This window comes from Rhipicephalus microplus, chromosome 2 (genome assembly GCF_043290135.1).
Source record: "Rhipicephalus microplus isolate Deutch F79 chromosome 2, USDA_Rmic, whole genome shotgun sequence".
NCBI lineage: Eukaryota > Metazoa > Arthropoda > Arachnida > Ixodida > Ixodidae > Rhipicephalus > Rhipicephalus microplus.
In genome coordinates, this window is record NC_134701.1 from 287982763 (window position 1) to 287999702 (window position 16940).

The following is a 16940-nucleotide window of genomic DNA, read 5'->3' on the forward strand; positions in this document are numbered from 1 at the left end:
AAGCCTCTATTACTTTCGGTTTCGATTTCGAAACATGCGGGGTTTTTGTTTGTATCTGTGGACAAATTGTATCACATTTTCGCGTCACAAACTCAAATTGCGTCGCAGCCACCGACGAAACTAGTCGCATTCACCCGCAGTTAGCGGCTTACCCAGCCAATAACTGCCAGACCCTCTCATGACAGTCAGTGCCTTCCCAAAATAGCGCGCCGAGCGAGGACCACGGTCTCAACCCAGAATAGACGAGCCGTCATCCCTCCACCCACTCCAAACACTTTCTGCCACTGCCGAGGCAACCCCCGGAAGTGATCGACCTCACGTTGCTTCGCCATGGCATCCTCACTCACGGTCGAAACACTTCAGCAACCCAAATCGCGAAGCGTGAGCAAAAACAGCTCCATCAACAGCCTCTACACCGAGGGCAGCAATGTCGAGAGCGGCTACATGTGCGCGCTTCAGGAGTGCCTACTTGCCGAGTGCGCCAACCTGACCAAAGACAGCGACTGGCAGCAGGCCCTGGTCCTCGAAATTGGCTGCGGGTGCGGCGACACTACGAGGCAACTCTCCGACCGCCTGGCTCCGCTGCTCATTCGCGGCGTTCTGGGCATAGACACCAACCAGGATGCCATCGACTACGCTTTTTCTGTGCACGCCGACGAGAAGACAGACTTCGCCACGGCCAACGTTGAAGACTTGAACACATTCGAACTTAAATGGGGCGGCCGTTTTGACTGGTTATTCTCGTCGCACGCGCTGCTCTTTGTGAAGGATCAGCCCAAAGCACTCAGGAATTTAATGTGGTGTCTGAGGCCAGGCGGTCGATGCTTTATCGCAGTGCCTGCGGCAAAGCCTACCGATCTTCATTCAGCGGTTGTTAAAGTGATACAATCCTCAACGTGGACCAAGTATTTCGAGGCAAGTCACTCGCATGTGCATTCTTCATGCTGAAGAAATATTTGAGGAAAGTTGGATAACCAATAATTTTACACAAGCTTTCATACATGTGCGCGTGTAACACTGCTTGAACTGCACAGTGGAATTCAAAGTGTAACATAGCTTTCACATAGAAAAGAACATTTGGGGTGCACGCCATATGCACTACATGCATCAGTACGCATTCAAATACTTAGGGTTGACCTCCCTGCCTTTCTCTCAATTTATTCTCTCTTTCTTGCTATGCAATGCTCCCTAGGCTGCTGACGGAGGTTACAAAAACATTAAAGCCAGCAGCAGCTTATACTTGCTACTAATGTGAAAAGCGCATTAATACCATAAAAAAACTCCTCAAGACCATAAGCACTCACTGGAAATAGCACATGCGCAAGAAATCTATGGCCAAGGCCACAGCTAGACAGTGGGCTTCCTCCAAAACATAGCAGTTGCAGGACATTACAACACGACAGAGCCTCTAGGTTGTGTTCCTGTTTTGTGCATACAAGTGATTTCTGTAACCATTGGGACAACCAGCATGACTCGATCCTAACACATGGCTTTTCAGAAATCAGGTCCACCATATGGAACAGACATAAATGGCAAATATATTGTCAGGACCATGGAGGGAAGAAAAAGGAGGGAGCATGACATCATTCCGACAGCCTTTATAAGACAACTCCTTTTGAAGCCAGTGGTGTTGGCCCAACACGCAACCTTTTGTGCAAGATTACACAAGCAATGTGGCTTGCTGAGACTTCGAGGTGTGGCACCCGGTAGCTTTTCATTGAAATGCACTTCTTTAGTGCAGACTGGCCAGCTCACACAGAAAGTTGAAAATGGAACACTACCAAGAGTACCAAAGCCTACCGCACGCTCTGACGTTTTGGTTACATGTTGGGCCGACACGGTGGGATCCAACTCATGTGTCGTAATACTCCCTCCTTTCTTTTTTCTTCCTCCATGGTCAGGACTGTGCTTTAGTAGGTCTCAAAATTGAAGAACACTTGTAAATTAGAAAAGTTTTATAAGTTCAACTAATTAGTCCTTAACAGCAACAGGATGAACGAATGAAACTAGAAATAGCTGCCTTGCTAATGGTACTGAGAGATGTGGGCACATGGGTGAAACTGCTTCTCCAACTAACTGAACCCAAAGCTTCTTTTTACAATCGTGTACCGGGCCTGCTGAAGAACCTCTCAGAGCAGCTGAAGGCAACTTTTTAATAAGGGGGATCTTTTTTCTTTTAGCAAAAAGGAACCCCCTAGTTAATACATTGGCTCCCGCAACATTGTTTGATTACTGTTAATATTTTTGGCTTTCTTTCTGCCGATGATTTCAAACGAGTGTATTCCAGCTCAAGATACATGCATGATTGTATTTGGCAACAATCTGAGAATACTCATACTCATGAAGCATTTAAACTGCCTTGACAGACAATTCCTGAGCTGGTTGCAGACATGGCTGATAAGAACTTCAACCGTCTGTGGTTCCATCACCCGCAAGCAGATCGCATATATTCGGCCCTCCTAGAACAAGTCGGCTATGAAGTGTTGAAGACTAAGCAACTGGAATTTAAATACAACTTTGCATCAACTGCAGAATATAAAGGTAAGTTTAACATGATCCCTCAGAGCAACAAACCAACTTTACAGCCTGTTTTCTGGATAAAATAGGGGCTCTAAATATATTTAGTGCGTGCTCCAACCACAGCAAATGCATAGTGATTAGAAAGTTTACAAAGCTGTCGTATTAATGATTTAATTTTAGGATGGATGTGGTAAGTTGAATCCATTTGTATTATTCATACGGTTGGGAATTGCCCGGCACCGGCATTTGAACCACGGACCTTTTTGCCTGCTAGGCTGATGCTCCACCTCTCAGTAGTAGGGGTTCCTTCGCACTCTCTTAGCGCTGTAACTGCTTATCAGTCGTCAACTTCACATTACTAGCAGCTTGCTTGGTTTCCTCTTAATTGTTGCAAACTCTGTCTTTCGGGGGATTAGAAAAATAACTAAAAAGAACAAAAAAAAGGTGGAAGATTCGAACTTCTGACCTTACGAGCTTAGCCTAGCCTAGTGCTCTGGATGGCTCTCCTTCTCATGAAAATGATAGAGGTAACCTTAAGAGACAAAAAGAGAGCAGAGTGGGTCAGGGAACAAATCAGGGTTAAAGATATCACAGTTGAATTCAAGAAGAAATGGACATGGGCCGGGCACGTAACGTGTAGGTAGGATAACCACTGGTCATTAAGGGTAACTAACTGGATTATCAGCGAAGGCAAGCAGTTTAAGGGGATACAGAAAGTTAGGTGGGCAGATGGCATTAAGAAGTTGGTGGATATAAAGTGGCAGCGTGTTGATTGGCAGATCATGGGAGAGACCTTAGCTCTGCAGTGGGTGCGGTCAGGCAGATAATGATGATATTCATGGAACTAAATTAAATGAAATACAGCATTTAAATGTATTCCATTATGCTGACGTAGTTTAAATTAGTACCCAGCTCTGTTCACAACTTTGCACTCTCCACTTTTCATCCCTCAGCCGAATTAATACTGCAGAAATCGGATGGATGGCTTTTATGGCATTCCTCAATAATTAGTGCAGTTCACTGTAAAACTAATGCTACCGACATTTACACTGTGTAATGGCAATCGAAATGAAATGCAAGAACACTTGTGTATATATAGCCATTAAAAGAACCCCAGCTTCTCAAAATTATTTTACAATTCCCTACTTTTACATGCATTTGATCATGATTCCAATATAAAAATCTCAAAATTTTTCACTACTGTGATGGTGTGTGAAAATTAAATCAGCAATAACCCCAGCTTGTCAAAATTATTTTACTATCCCCACCTTCTTGCATGCAATTGAAGTAGAATTTTAAATTTCCTGTTTAGAGTGGTTTCTGGGGTGATAATTCAGGAAGCACTTGTGTTAATGTATAATGTACAATAATTGGATCTTTCTTTGTGGTGTGGTGCCTAAATCAACTGTAGCACACTAACACGGATGTTTTCAAGCTTAACTAAAACACCAGTTTGTAAGGTTCTCTGAATGCTGGACAAATCACAGCTCATGCTTTCTTTCTTTTTCTTTCTCAACAGAATTCCTTGAGACAATGTTTGCAAAGCCCATTCAACTCATACCAGACACCAAACGGCCAACATTTGTTCGTGAACTCGCAAAGGCTGCACTAAAGAAGATGAAGAAGAACAAAGATGGCACATACACTTGGATAGTAAAATATGTGCTTGTCCTAGCCAGACGGCCAGAGTTACTTTAATCCTTTGTACAGGCAACATCAATTCTGCCTTTGCTAATGCTAAAGATATATACAAGACGTCAAAACTATTAATGCAACTGCAAGTCTGGCATTAACTCTTGTACTATGCTCCACTGTCAGCTTTGCAAGCTTATGTAAAGTTCATACATAAGTGTTTTATACTTAATTGCATTTCATAATAATGTATGGCTATCCCTCCAATTACATACAGTAAAAGCACTGCTGTTGGTTAAAAGAGCAACAATGTTTCCTGGAGCCAAAAATGTAATGCTACTGTAGAACTAGACAGGCTTTTCAATAAGTCCTGTTTGTATGTTTTCGGTTTCAATAAAAGTGTTCCAAAGATCCTTATAGTATGATGTCAGTGCGAGTGAAAGAAGCGACACACATGTTGTATGAATGATATTTAAGAACAGACATTTATTGTGACATAGCATGCAAGTTTGGAATGGGCAATTTTGCGTCCCAGCCAAGTCCACTGACCGATATAATAAGAGCACATTGGCCATAATAAATATACAGAGAAAAAAATCAAAAGCCAGGTGACGACGTGCAGCCAACAGAGCTACATGTTATAAAATGCAATGATGGCTACGATTTAGGCATGGACAATACAAAGAAATTCACAGAGGGAAACAAAGATGTCCTTATAAACTATATTTACATGGATCTTCACATTACTAGATGGAATAGTGATCAGAAACTGTCCGTTACTGTGTCTTCCGCTTCTTCTTTCGGCCTTCTGAAATTCCATCCATCTTGCGTTTTCCCTGTAGGATGGACAACATATGGTGAATATCGCACAAAACACAGACTGCCACAGCCACGTGCTTTCACTTGCAGTAGCACTGGTGCACCATAGTATGTGATGGCTGGCATATGCAGAACAAAATTCATTCATGCACTGTTTAGCATAAACACTGCAGCCAATTTTTCAACATGCAGAAATATTTCACCAGAAAATGCAGCACAAGAATGGTAATGGTTCATGAAAACATTTTTAACACAAAAGTGCTAGATAACTCCCAAGGTTCCGCTCATTCTAAGTGAAATAATAAAACATCTGTGATTTAAGGTTCAACTCTACCAATATGCTTAGGGTAAAGGGAAGTTCTTGCAGAGGCATCACTGAAAAGCCACATATTTCTCACAAAAATATTAAAAAAAAATCTGGCATGCAGCCAGATTTTTTGATCATCTGGTGCATGAACGTGAATGGTACCAAAAGCTGACATTATCAGTGACATCATTACATGATGCCATCGCTTGGTCGAAGATGGCTCTTAAAATTACTGAAGTAGTGCAGCTGCCTTTGAAACTAAAGATACAGTTCTGCTCATGTACTTGGAAATGTTCTCCAAAGGCAAGGTCACTGACTGCGTGGCTTTACAATGTCATTTTAGAGTATATGCTCATTGGTACAGGCTTCTGTGCCTTTGAGGTGGAAATGCTGTTGCCTCAAGTTCTGATAGATTATAGTACTATAATAGTCTCAGAAAAAAAAGATCAAGAAATTCTGCTCATCGCATTGCAGTTAAACAAGCTGGAAGCATGGCAATGTCTCCTTTGCACAATAAAACAAGAAAGGAAAGTTAATTGAATGGAAACTGGTAATGGAGCTAAGACACGGCAATGACAGTTTTAGTGGTAAGCACCCAACGAAGATTTTGCTGTGTTTTAGTGGTTGCAATACATTTCATATTGGGGCCAGAGAATAACAAGAAGAAATGTTGCACACATGCAATGATGACAAAATGTATGAGCAAAATTAAAGAAAGCTTTTGCGCTAACTAGACAGTCTGAAAAGTACTCGAACAATACAGTTTGCCTCAGTGAATGCCTGAACAAAATACCAAGCCATTTCATCACACTCAGCGGTGAAACAGGCTACATGGGTTTGGAAGTAGTCCCTGGAGCAGGAAAAAGTGCCTTTTGTAGCAGGATTGGAGCAGCCAAAAAGGCCTTTTTTATCAAATTCGGAGGAGTCATAAAGAACCTTCAGAGCAGATGAAGCCCCGTTACACAACACTTGTAAAGCAACATTAGAGCAACGCTGCATTTTTCAAACAATAAGCTAAGTTGTGCAATAGCCTTAATGCATTTGCAGTCCCCCTTAACGAGTTTTTGCTGTTGCCATTGTCATCATGTGCCATATGAAGTCCAAATTTATAACATACTTCCGTGCATAATATTTTTACCCGCGAATGAAAGCACGCAAGAGGGGGTGACGAACACGGCTGAAGCAGAGATCGAACGAGTCAGCTCTTCTCTATCAATTAAAGGGCATATGCGATGACATCACCCCACTTGAGAGGCCTGATGTCAAAGCAGACAGGAAATACACCACACGGTTCAACGAGCATGAAAAGATGCGAGAAGGAAAGTCGCCGAAGCAGCAACTGTGAACCCTGCTTCTAATGGTGCAGTCGCAATTGCTGGCGTGTGCTCTAGCTCAGCTATTCCAGGGACCATAGCTCGGCAGCCATGAGCGGGCAGCGCACATACACTTCTTCGTGATGTGCTGCTCACCTTGGGGTGAGTGGCCGTGCTTTTTTACACCAGCGTTTTGTAGAGTCACGTGAGGTCGAATTCAAAATTTGCAGCCATCACATTTATTGTTTCACTTTTGCGATAAAGCTCTTTCTTATCTGAGCCCTGGCATCAGGTTATATAAAAAAACACAGTTCTGCCGCTATGGTAAAGCAATGAATGCTATATCAACAAATTATAATGTTATATGAACTAAGGCTAGCAGATCTTTAGATGCCATATCGCGTAACTCTTCGAAACACTGGTATAAGAAAATATAGCCACGCCAGAGAGAGATGCCCTTTCCGCAGTCTCTTCGCATTAAAAGCACAGCACTTGAAAGGATCCACGAGCCATTCGCAATGATGCCTGCCGAGTCGGAACGTGCTAACGATCTCAACTACGCCCTCAAAGTAAAGTTCACAGCTGGTGCTCGAGCAATCAAAGCCTTGATAAAACCAAGACTGTAACAGTTTCACAAGAAAACCGAAAACACAATGTTTTAGCCTCGTTTTTTGGCATGGGACTTAATAGCTGTCGCACCATGTAGCTATATTCGGGTGCTGCAGCGCAGTATGATGCAGATGAACGTTTTTGGTGCAGAAGGGGCAGTTCAGAACAGGATGGCACAGGTAAACAAGTTTGGCAGACAATGATGCAGCTGTTCCACCCCCGATTTCTCTGGAAGAAAACCTTTAGGTTCTGCTGTGGTTGCTCATAAATATCAGATATATAAAATATTTAATCTTGTATAACTCAAATAGAAGCAAATGTTCTGCCAGAGTTGGAAACTGTGAAAATTGACACTGGTTCATGTCCAATGCAAACGGAGTTTACATCGGAACAGCACCAATCTTTTGGAGGTCCTCCAGAGGACCCTAAATAAATGATACAGTCTACATTCAGTGTAATGGACCTGTGTACATCAGACTTTTGGATACAACAGACCATTATTCAACCTAAGTTTGGTCTGTGTATTATTAAATTATTGGAGCCAAGTTCACTTTCAAGGGACCGCGATACGACAATCGGCTACAATGGACAAAATTAGCAGCATTTTCCTTCAAAACTGGGTGCATACAGCGTGCTTTTGCAGTGCTGATGTGGAATGGCAGCAGACTTGATCACACCACTCTCTGCATGCTAAAGACATGGCAATTTCAGACTGTCACTGACAACATTGGTAGCTTCCGACCAAGTCAAGCCTCTAGCCAAGCTAGTCTGAGAGAAGACTGGTTACGCCAATGGTTCAAAGTGTTAAAGTGTAGCAGCTAACCAGCATGCAGTGCAAAGTGATTGCATCACCGCTCAAGCATGCTCGCGAATGTCTTATCACAACTTTCTTTTTGAGCTAATTGTAAATAAAAAAGGTTGCGTTTTGGCATTTTGTGTTAGATGTTCTTCACTCATTGCACCAACACTGTTAGACATTGCAACAGTTTTGAAAGTAAGGCGTTCTGGTGCTCCAATCAGGTCCATTCCACTGTAATATTAGAATTTTAATGTAGGAGGTGGCTTGGTGCTGCTCAGTTGAGAACTCTCACACCAACTTTAGATCGTCCAGCAAGCCGTGTAGTTTGGGCGGGTGCAACAGCTCTCAGCGGTCGACAGGCGGAAAGCAAACGGGAAAGCAAATATGCTTTCCTGGTTGCACAAATGAGAAATAATTTATTCCAAGCTGATAACACAGAAGCGGCTGTAAAGGCCTGCAGAAACACTAGGTATTTCGGGCTAAACTTTGCTGCTGTGCATGGGCCCCATAGCGCTCCCGCACCTACTGTCACAGCACTTGCTCATAAATTGGAATTTGTGCTGCAATTTTCTTAATAACTTCTTGTGGTGATTGATTTCAAGTATTTTGTAACTATGTTGTCGAATAAATTAATCATGCACCAGCGGACCTAGCCTGCCCCATACTGCTGAGCAAAGTCTAAAGGATCACCACACGGTGATTAGCGCACCCCCTCCCCCTCCTCTTTGCACTGCAAAGTTTGGTTATTACAGACTTCAGATACACAGACTCATCTCGCCGGATTATGATGGTCTGTTGTAACGAGGGTAGAATGCAGCTAGAAAGGACCACACAAACCTTGGGTGTGCTAGGACGGCCACCACCTCTTCGCTTCCTCTCCGCCTTTTCCTTCTCCTCCAGTTCTTGGTTTTCTCGTTCAATGAGGGTAATGAGTGTGTTACATCGTCGCTGCAGCTCCTGCACATGTACACCAGTCAAAGGAGAACATGCTCATCATCTTGACACTCTCTCTCCCTAGCAATACAGTCCAATCAGAACTCTGCTCAGATGCAACCAACAATGCAGCCTACAACCTCACGAAGGCAAAATAAATCACCATGGACATTGTGACACGTAATGCTATGCTCGCAAAATATCATGTCACACGTCATTACTGTCCAAGTAGAAGATCAATACCTGGTTACAAATTTATAATACATTTTTCAACAGCTTAATGTTCAACTTGGCAGGTGATAAAGCAAAGAAAGCTGGATATCAGGCATTTGCTTTTCTTGCCCGCAAAAAAATAAGTGACATCAACAACTTGGGCAATCGTGACTGCGAAATAACCCCGCTTCAGTTGTAACTTTTTTCGCAACTTTTGTACAACCTAAGCATTATGAAGTTTGACGACTGGCCATTGAACATTTGACGGATTCGATGCTTGTTTGAAAGGTCCTCTGTTATAACAAACTTTCTTGCTGCATGCTAGCACATGCAGAAATAACCATTTGGAATAAACTTGCTCCTGCCTCCACTTAGCATGCCAATCACATTTGTATTATATTCTCTGCAGCTTGGCACAACTCATTAAATACAGCATCACTACCCACTGTAATTAAAGATTTTGTTGGTGAAGAGGAAGTAAAATTTCATTGCGATGGAGCTCGCATTAAGCTGAGTTTCCTACTTGAAAACTTAAAAGTCCCCACTTCTCATTTATTATGCTGCATGCTGTTTCATCATGTCAAGGTAATAATTCAATACAGCCAAACCCCTTTATAACAGATATCGAAACAGTAACACCTTGTTAACTTGAACACGCATATCTCGATAAACGGCTAAGTCAAAATTTTCCATGGCACCAAACATTTTTCTATACAGGCTATGTATATTTTTCCCTTTATCTCGAAGTGTTTTTGGGTCAGATTGCGAATCAGTCAAAAGCTTGACTGGAAGCGGAACGAAAATTCCACAGGCGAACCATTTGACATGATTCACAGGATGCTGCCACGCCTGAAGTCCATTTATTTTTTTTTTTTTCCTTATTTAGCCGCGCCTGCCACTACGCCAGTGCTTTCTGCAAACGTGAAGTGCACGAAGCCTCAGCCCAGCAACATATCAACTTTGTCAAGCATGTAATGCAGCAGGGACGCCCTCTCTGCCCCCACTTGGCGAAGTTTGTCTCGTTCGCTTTGTGCAGTGCACATGATTTTTCTTTGGCTGTGATTTTCATTTATTTGCGCAAACTACATGGTACGGATTTTTCACTGACTGTGAGTGCAGTGCTCATGATTTTCCCTGAGGTGCGATTTCCATTCATCTGCACGAACCGAACTGTACGGATTTTTAGCTGAATGTGAGTGCAGTGCTCGTGATTTTCCCTGAGGTGTGATTTCCATTCATCTGCACGAACCGAGCGGTACGGATTTTTAGCCGAATGTGAGTGCAGTGCTCGTGATTTTCCCTGAGGTGTGATTTCCGTTCGTTTGTGCAAACTGAGTGGTACAGATTTTTCGCTGACTGTGAGGAGCGGCAACTTGGGGGTGAGTGAGGCAAGCATGGCATCAAAGCAGTGCAAGTCGCTAACGCTATAAAACAAGGTTGCCCTAATTCAGGAAGTGGAAAAAGGAGGCCGAACAAAACTGAGCATCGTGCAGGAATTTGGCATCCCTTTGTCTACATTTTCGACGGTGCTGAAAAACAAGCAGAAGGTGCCAGATGGATTTCAGCAGAGCTTCTCCAGCCAGCGAAAGCGGGTTCGAGGGTTGAAGTTCCCACACATTGAAGCCGCGTTGATGGTATGGCTGCGAAATGCCAGAGCAGCCAACCTTCCCGTCACCACAGCAATAATGATGGAGAAGGCAGACGCTCTGGCCTTGCAAATTGGGCACACGGACTTGGTTGCAGCAGTCGTTGTTTTGGCAAAACCCAGCCGGTTAAAGTCTCTTGTATGCATGAGAAGAAAAATTATAAAACTGCCGCTGAAGAGCTGGTAAGTAGCAGTGATTTTTCTCAAAAGTGCTCATTTTTCCCAGCGATTATCGCAACTTTGCTTATCTCGAAAATCGGTTTATCTAAAAATTTTCTCTGATTTTTACGACTTCAAGTTAACAAGGTATTATTGTACAAGAGATAAATTTTGGTATAACAGACACTAGTGTGTCTACTGTAAAATACAGGTTGATAAGAAAATGCATAGGAGGAACCCTGCTTGTAAGAGAGATCTCGTACAAGAGACAAGAATTGCTGCCTGGTGCATGCCTCTTATAAAGAGGTGTACTAGGACTCAGAAAACCAAATGTTTCAAGCAAGCTGGAGAAGTCTGATGAATTACCAACAACTCAAAATAAAACATTCTAATTAGGCACACAAGTTCACGTGTGACCAATAAACTGGGGAGGAGCAATGAATGTACGTGGAGGGTATTTCAGATACACTAACGCGAGGCGCAAAGCATGAAGCGCTTTTCTTTATTTTTTTCTTCTTCCCTACACGCTCGATTTGAGTTTCTCATGACACGTAGGGAAGAATGTTTCAGCACCACTAATGTCTTCAGCTACTTGCTTGGCTAACTGTTGCTTTCTTCACTTTCAGCAGATCAGCGGCGAGCAGTGGGATTTACATACACATTCTAAAAAAGACGAGGCATGCAAACACGGAGACACGAATAAACTGCCAGGCATGCACGGAACGCGCAGCACAGTCACAGCAAAAGCTCAGAGCGGCCTTTCAAAGCCCTTGTTAACACCCTTTGGGTAACTGCTACAAGCACACTTGCAGGGTGCCCACTATGCCACAAATCATAATTTGTATGTGCTAGGAAGGCGTTCTTTGTTGTTGTTGTTGTTGCCCCTTCGCACTGGCACATACCCACTATGGGGGATTGGCCATGAAATCTAGAAGTAGCCTATATGAGATCTACTAAAAGGTTTATCCTAAATGAAAAACTAATGATATAATAGAAAAGAATAATTAACTAGAAAAAGAATATTAAACTAAACAAATAATTGAAGATTGAATCAAGAAGAGTAAAGGTGAGGTAATACTACAGTGTAAGACAGAAATTTTGAGTAGACCAGACAATCGAGCTTATCTCACCCGGTCACAATCAAATGAATATGCAAATTTCATTCAAAATTAGACAAGTGTCGTCAGAAATATATTTAAGCAGGCATTATTATGACATGCGCTTTGATTCTCGAATGAAATTGCATACAGCATCGAATACGCTCCTGTGGCAATGTCCCAAGCTAAAGGCACCGAAACTTAGAACATTATCTGCAGTTAAATTTAATCCTACTGCATGAAACGGAACAATTAAAAGTCTTTTCCTAATTAATGAATAGTTTTTACATGTTATAAAGTAATGCTCTATTGTTTCCGTTTCTTCACAAAATGGACACAGGGGGGATATCGCCAGACCAGCTCTGTGCAAGTAAAAGTTTAATGGAGGGACACGACATCGAAATTTGGTTAAAATAACTTCTAACTTTTTAGATTGACTCCACTGAGGTTTCCAGGGATATGTAAGGTGCTGATAGTCCGTATATTTAGTAATATTTTCCATCATATCCGTATAAATAGCCAATTTTCTATATCTGATCGACACTATGTGTTCCGATTCTGGTAGTACCGAGATCACAGGGCCATCAAGTGTGGCTCGAGATAGTGAATCGGCCATTTCATTCAACCGTATGCCACAGTGTCCCGGGACCCAGACTAACTTCAGGAACTTCACATGAGGTGGAACTAATGTTTGTAATGTCGCTAGAGCTCTTGATTGTTCTGAAGCTGTGAGAGTAGTACACAGCGAAAGAGAATCAGTAATTATCATTGCACTCTCTTCGTTTGAAGGAAGTTTTCGTAGCGCTAAAATAATAGCCAAGAGCTCAGCTTCGAAAACCGGAGTGAAGTCTGGTAGTCTTACCGAGAATGACCAACCGAGGTAATCTGAGACGATTCCTACTGCTGCCTTTTCTTTATTCACAGAAGCGTCTGTGGCTATTATGTTCTTTATTTCCGCATGAGCTATGTAATCTTCTAACCTGTCATTTAAGTAACTCGAAGATTGAAACTTAGATAGTGGGGGAAAAATTTCATCACATTCTATCGTAATATTGTGATTTAATGCTTTGGTTCCAATTACCGATCTGATATCCACCTTTATGCTTTCCAGTTTCTTTTGTACAAAAATAATCTGGGGAGTACGAAAGCGTGGCCAGTGAGCGAGGAAGAAGGCGTCGGGTTCACTAATAAAGGCATATGCAGACCGTCTCGCTGATAAGCCGTAAAATTTCAAGTATGTTTGTACAGTTAGGATACGGAATCGGCAAAGAATAGTTGGTATGCGAGCTTCCTGATATAGGACATTAATAGCGACATACCTGGGGAGTCGCAAACACAAACGTAACGCTTCTCGCTCTAATAGAACTAACGGTTTAATTTTGTACGTAGGGCCACCCGAAAACTATGCCATCCTTCATCATTCTTTGGAGAAGGGCGGTACCCACTACGTACTTGCAAGGAATTTTGTGCAATTTTTTTATGATCTGGCTGACGAAGATAAATAATTATGCCTGAAGCTTTTGTAATAGATTGAAGCATTCAATGACCCACCCGTTATGCAATACGCATTGTGTGATGCCTGATTGTTCCTTGGCTGTTTAAAATGCTTTATTACTGACATTAACACGATTTTCTTCCCAACATCAAGCTTGCCTAAGGCCAGTTAGCAATGGAGTTTTAGGCACTGGCGTGGCTCAGTGGTAAAATATTTGGCAGGCACACCGAGGACTCGTGTTCGAATCCTAATCTGTCCTTGGGATTTAGTTAGTTAGTTTTTTTTTCTAATTTCACGTGATAGTGGTTATGAACACAGGCGGCTGTGGACAACTACGGCGCACCCAATCCTTGTGATCTTGAACCAGCCTTCAATGTAAAAAAATTCACACCATATGCTTATTTGCATGCCTCATCTTTTTAGAATGAATGCTTATCTTGAAATGTCCCCAATTTCTGCGCCACATACCCGTTTGTATCATGGACTGTGACTACATTACACACTATGACAACAGAGGACGGCAACAAGATGAGCCCCTAAAACGCTTCGCAGCTGTAAAATTCATGGACAACTGCAATTAGTACGAATCAGTGCCAGTATGTATAACAAGACGGTTGCCCGCAGCTATATGATGTCTACGAATGTGCAGAAAAAAACTGCAGTAAAATAGCATTAAGTGGCTTTCACTAGGAAAACAGTTTAGCAGCACTATCAAGCAATATCAGAACAGTAAGCGATCCAATCAAGCCCAGACACATATTTCTGCTTAATACCACAAATATGTATCTACGATAAAAGGAGCAAAACTCACAGCAGCCGTTCGAGACTTGATGAACCAATCGAAACGGAACTGCGGCGCTTGACGAATGGCAGCACGTAGCTCGTCATAAACGTTTTCTCGGTCAAAGCCCAGCTTGTGCAACATGCATACGAGAAAGCGGTCCTCCTCCTCGGTGTAGTTCTTTCCTTTATTGGTGCCGTAAGCCATGCGCAGCTGGTGAAAGGGTGCCCGGTACCGGCTCATCTTGGCCTCCAGGGCACGCTTGATGGACGCTCGCCGTTGAATGCGTGCCTCCCCTTTCTCTATCTGACCCATCAACCGCTCTATGTCCTGCAGCTCATGGCAGCGTTCCCAGAACACGGCTGAGTACTCCATCACCTGCAAAGTGCGTGAACAAAATGTTTTCAACTACTTTTAACCCTTTTTTATGCCCCCTATGAAGAACAGTCGGTAAATGTGTCAAATCACTACAACGTTAGTTCAAGGCACTCAACAGTTTATCGCAACAAAAATATGTCACAATATCTTAATTGATCTGTGTTTACAACTAATCCTAACTAAGGTATAATTAAATAACTACTGTAAATACCTGCATATAATACGAGGTTTTTTCCCCCTAATACTAACGTTCAAGGCCGTTCAAGGATGCGGTTAAGCGTTGCTACGCCGAGTGGATGCACTCAGGTGAGCCTGCAGTGACGTCCACCGGGCGGCTGAAACGGGCATCACTGGCCACGCTATGTAAATGTATCATGGACGCTTGGGCAAGCATTTCAGAGGACCTTGTGCGTCGTTCCTTCATGTGCGGCATCTCTAATGCCCTGAATGACACAGAAGACAAGCACCTATTTGACGATTTGTCTGACAAGGAAATGCCCGAGGAAAGCTAAGTTGAAGACGACAACGATTGACATGGCGGATGTGTGATCAACAAATGTGTTTTCGGTTACCTTTCCTACGCCGTTTTATACGCAGGTACAGTTTTTTTTTTTTTTACATTTCACGCCTCTAAAATTTGGCCTCGTATTATATTCAGTTTCGTATTATATGCAAGTATTTACGGTATTCATTCAGAAGGTATTAATACCTTGCTTTGGCATAAATAGTTTGAAATCTCAGGATAGAAATATAATGCAAGTTTTCCTTTAATTACAGAAGACTCTCAGTAAACAGAACCTGAAGGGACCGGGAAAATATGCTCCATTTAACAAGAATTCCCTTAACTGAGGAGCTGAACATGTAGGCTTGTGCGAATAATGAATTTTACGTTCAAAGCAGATAGTAATTTTGGTCAAATAATTTCGAATCAAATTCAAAGAGAATACATGACGTATAAATAAAAATAGGCATATTTATTGTGACCTAACTAACCTGCCCAATATTGTTTTTCTTCTTTAAACAAGGCCTCTATGCATGAGCCTTCTTCATTTTTTTTTCCATTCAAAGGAAGTCGAAACAACTTTGAGAAGTAGCAGGATTTGACTTTCGGTAGGATGCAAGTGATACCTTGTAAAATGCGTAACATTATTCATAACAGCTAGAGTGTAAAAGTCGGCAAAACAAGCTTTAAGCTTAAGAACTTATCAATCGATTTGAGGACAATATATTCATTAAAGGGACCCTGCAACAGTTTTCCAAGTAGCTATAGAATGAATTCCAAGTAGCTAAAGTTTTCCAAGTAGCTATAGAATGAATAGTGCAATGAATTATTTGCCCCTATTTTTTGGGGGCACCAAAAAAGAAACCCATGGACAAACAAGCAAAAAAACATCACGATAAACAAGAGGGTGGTGGGTCTCATTCGTGAGCACCAACATCAGTGATGCGGACTTATAGTGGCTTGGAGTGGCCGAACACACGAGGGTAGGATTTCCCACTAAGGTGAGAGTCTCAAAGGATCAACACAGCTAGCAGAATCTATTTCTTTCAAAACAACTCGCGTATGTCTTCCTGGGACACACGGGAATGGATGGGACAGCCCAACTGGCTGCCGCAAAAGCGCGGGTCAAAGCTTTGATCACTACTAGTTTCTTTTGACAGGAACGCCGAAAATGCGCCTTCAAAACTAAGTCGTTTTATGCCATCTACGATCGTATCTGCCGCAGTTTTGTCCGCAGCTTGCGGAAAGCAGTGTTGCGTTGACTGGTCGAGCGCACACTTTCGGGGCTCTGTCAGTTATGTCGTCGCCATACATGATTGCGTCAAGAGCGACCACGGTTTCGTCCACAGCGGTTGTGGCAACACAATCACACACACTGTAGAAGACAGTGCGAGCGCTGGTCGCACGCGTACTTCCGAAGCTTCGAGTACGCAGCTCTCGGCCTTCGTTCGACGATTTCTGTACTAAAGTCCGTATCACCCGCCGCGATTAGGAAATGTGTTCGGAACATTCGAATTTAGGCCCAATAGACATAGTGGAATTTGGCTGGGGAATTTTATGAATTCGTATCTGCCGCGGTTTCGCATCACTGAGATTCTACTCAGTGATGAACACCTCTTAAACTCATTCGTAATAAAATGGGATAGGTTAGAAAAGCCTGGAGCGTATCGAGCTGCTTTTTTGTCAATGCGGTCAGATCACGCACAGAAATTTCGATTTCCGGGAGATTTTCATTAAA

The 16940-nt window shown here is 42.6% G+C and overlaps 2 protein-coding genes across 3 annotated transcripts in view; one reads left to right on the top strand and one right to left on the bottom strand.

The window, feature by feature from the left end:
* The first annotated feature begins 189 nt into the window (after positions 1-189).
* LOC119177721 (juvenile hormone acid O-methyltransferase) lies at positions 190-4565 on the top strand. The gene is made up of 3 exons (XM_037428912.2): positions 190-915; positions 2367-2541; positions 4040-4565. Exons 1-3 carry the CDS (start codon positions 331-333, stop codon positions 4216-4218), a joined length of 939 nt encoding a protein of 312 aa, XP_037284809.1. The 5' UTR covers positions 190-330; the 3' UTR covers positions 4219-4565.
* Positions 4566-4609: 44 nt separating this feature from the next.
* The window catches only part of Iswi (nucleosome-remodeling ATPase imitation SWI), a 51655-nt gene continuing 39324 nt past the window's right edge, over positions 4610-16940 (bottom strand). For both annotated transcript variants that reach the window (XM_037428908.2, XM_037428910.2), the window contains exons 16-18: positions 14353-14700; positions 8837-8956; positions 4610-4988 (exon numbers count right to left, since the gene is read on the bottom strand). In XM_037428908.2, coding sequence (XP_037284805.1) covers positions 4929-4988; positions 8837-8956; positions 14353-14700 — 528 coding nt within the window. In that variant the 3' untranslated portion in view covers positions 4610-4928. The remainder of the gene's footprint in view (positions 4989-8836; positions 8957-14352; positions 14701-16940) is intronic.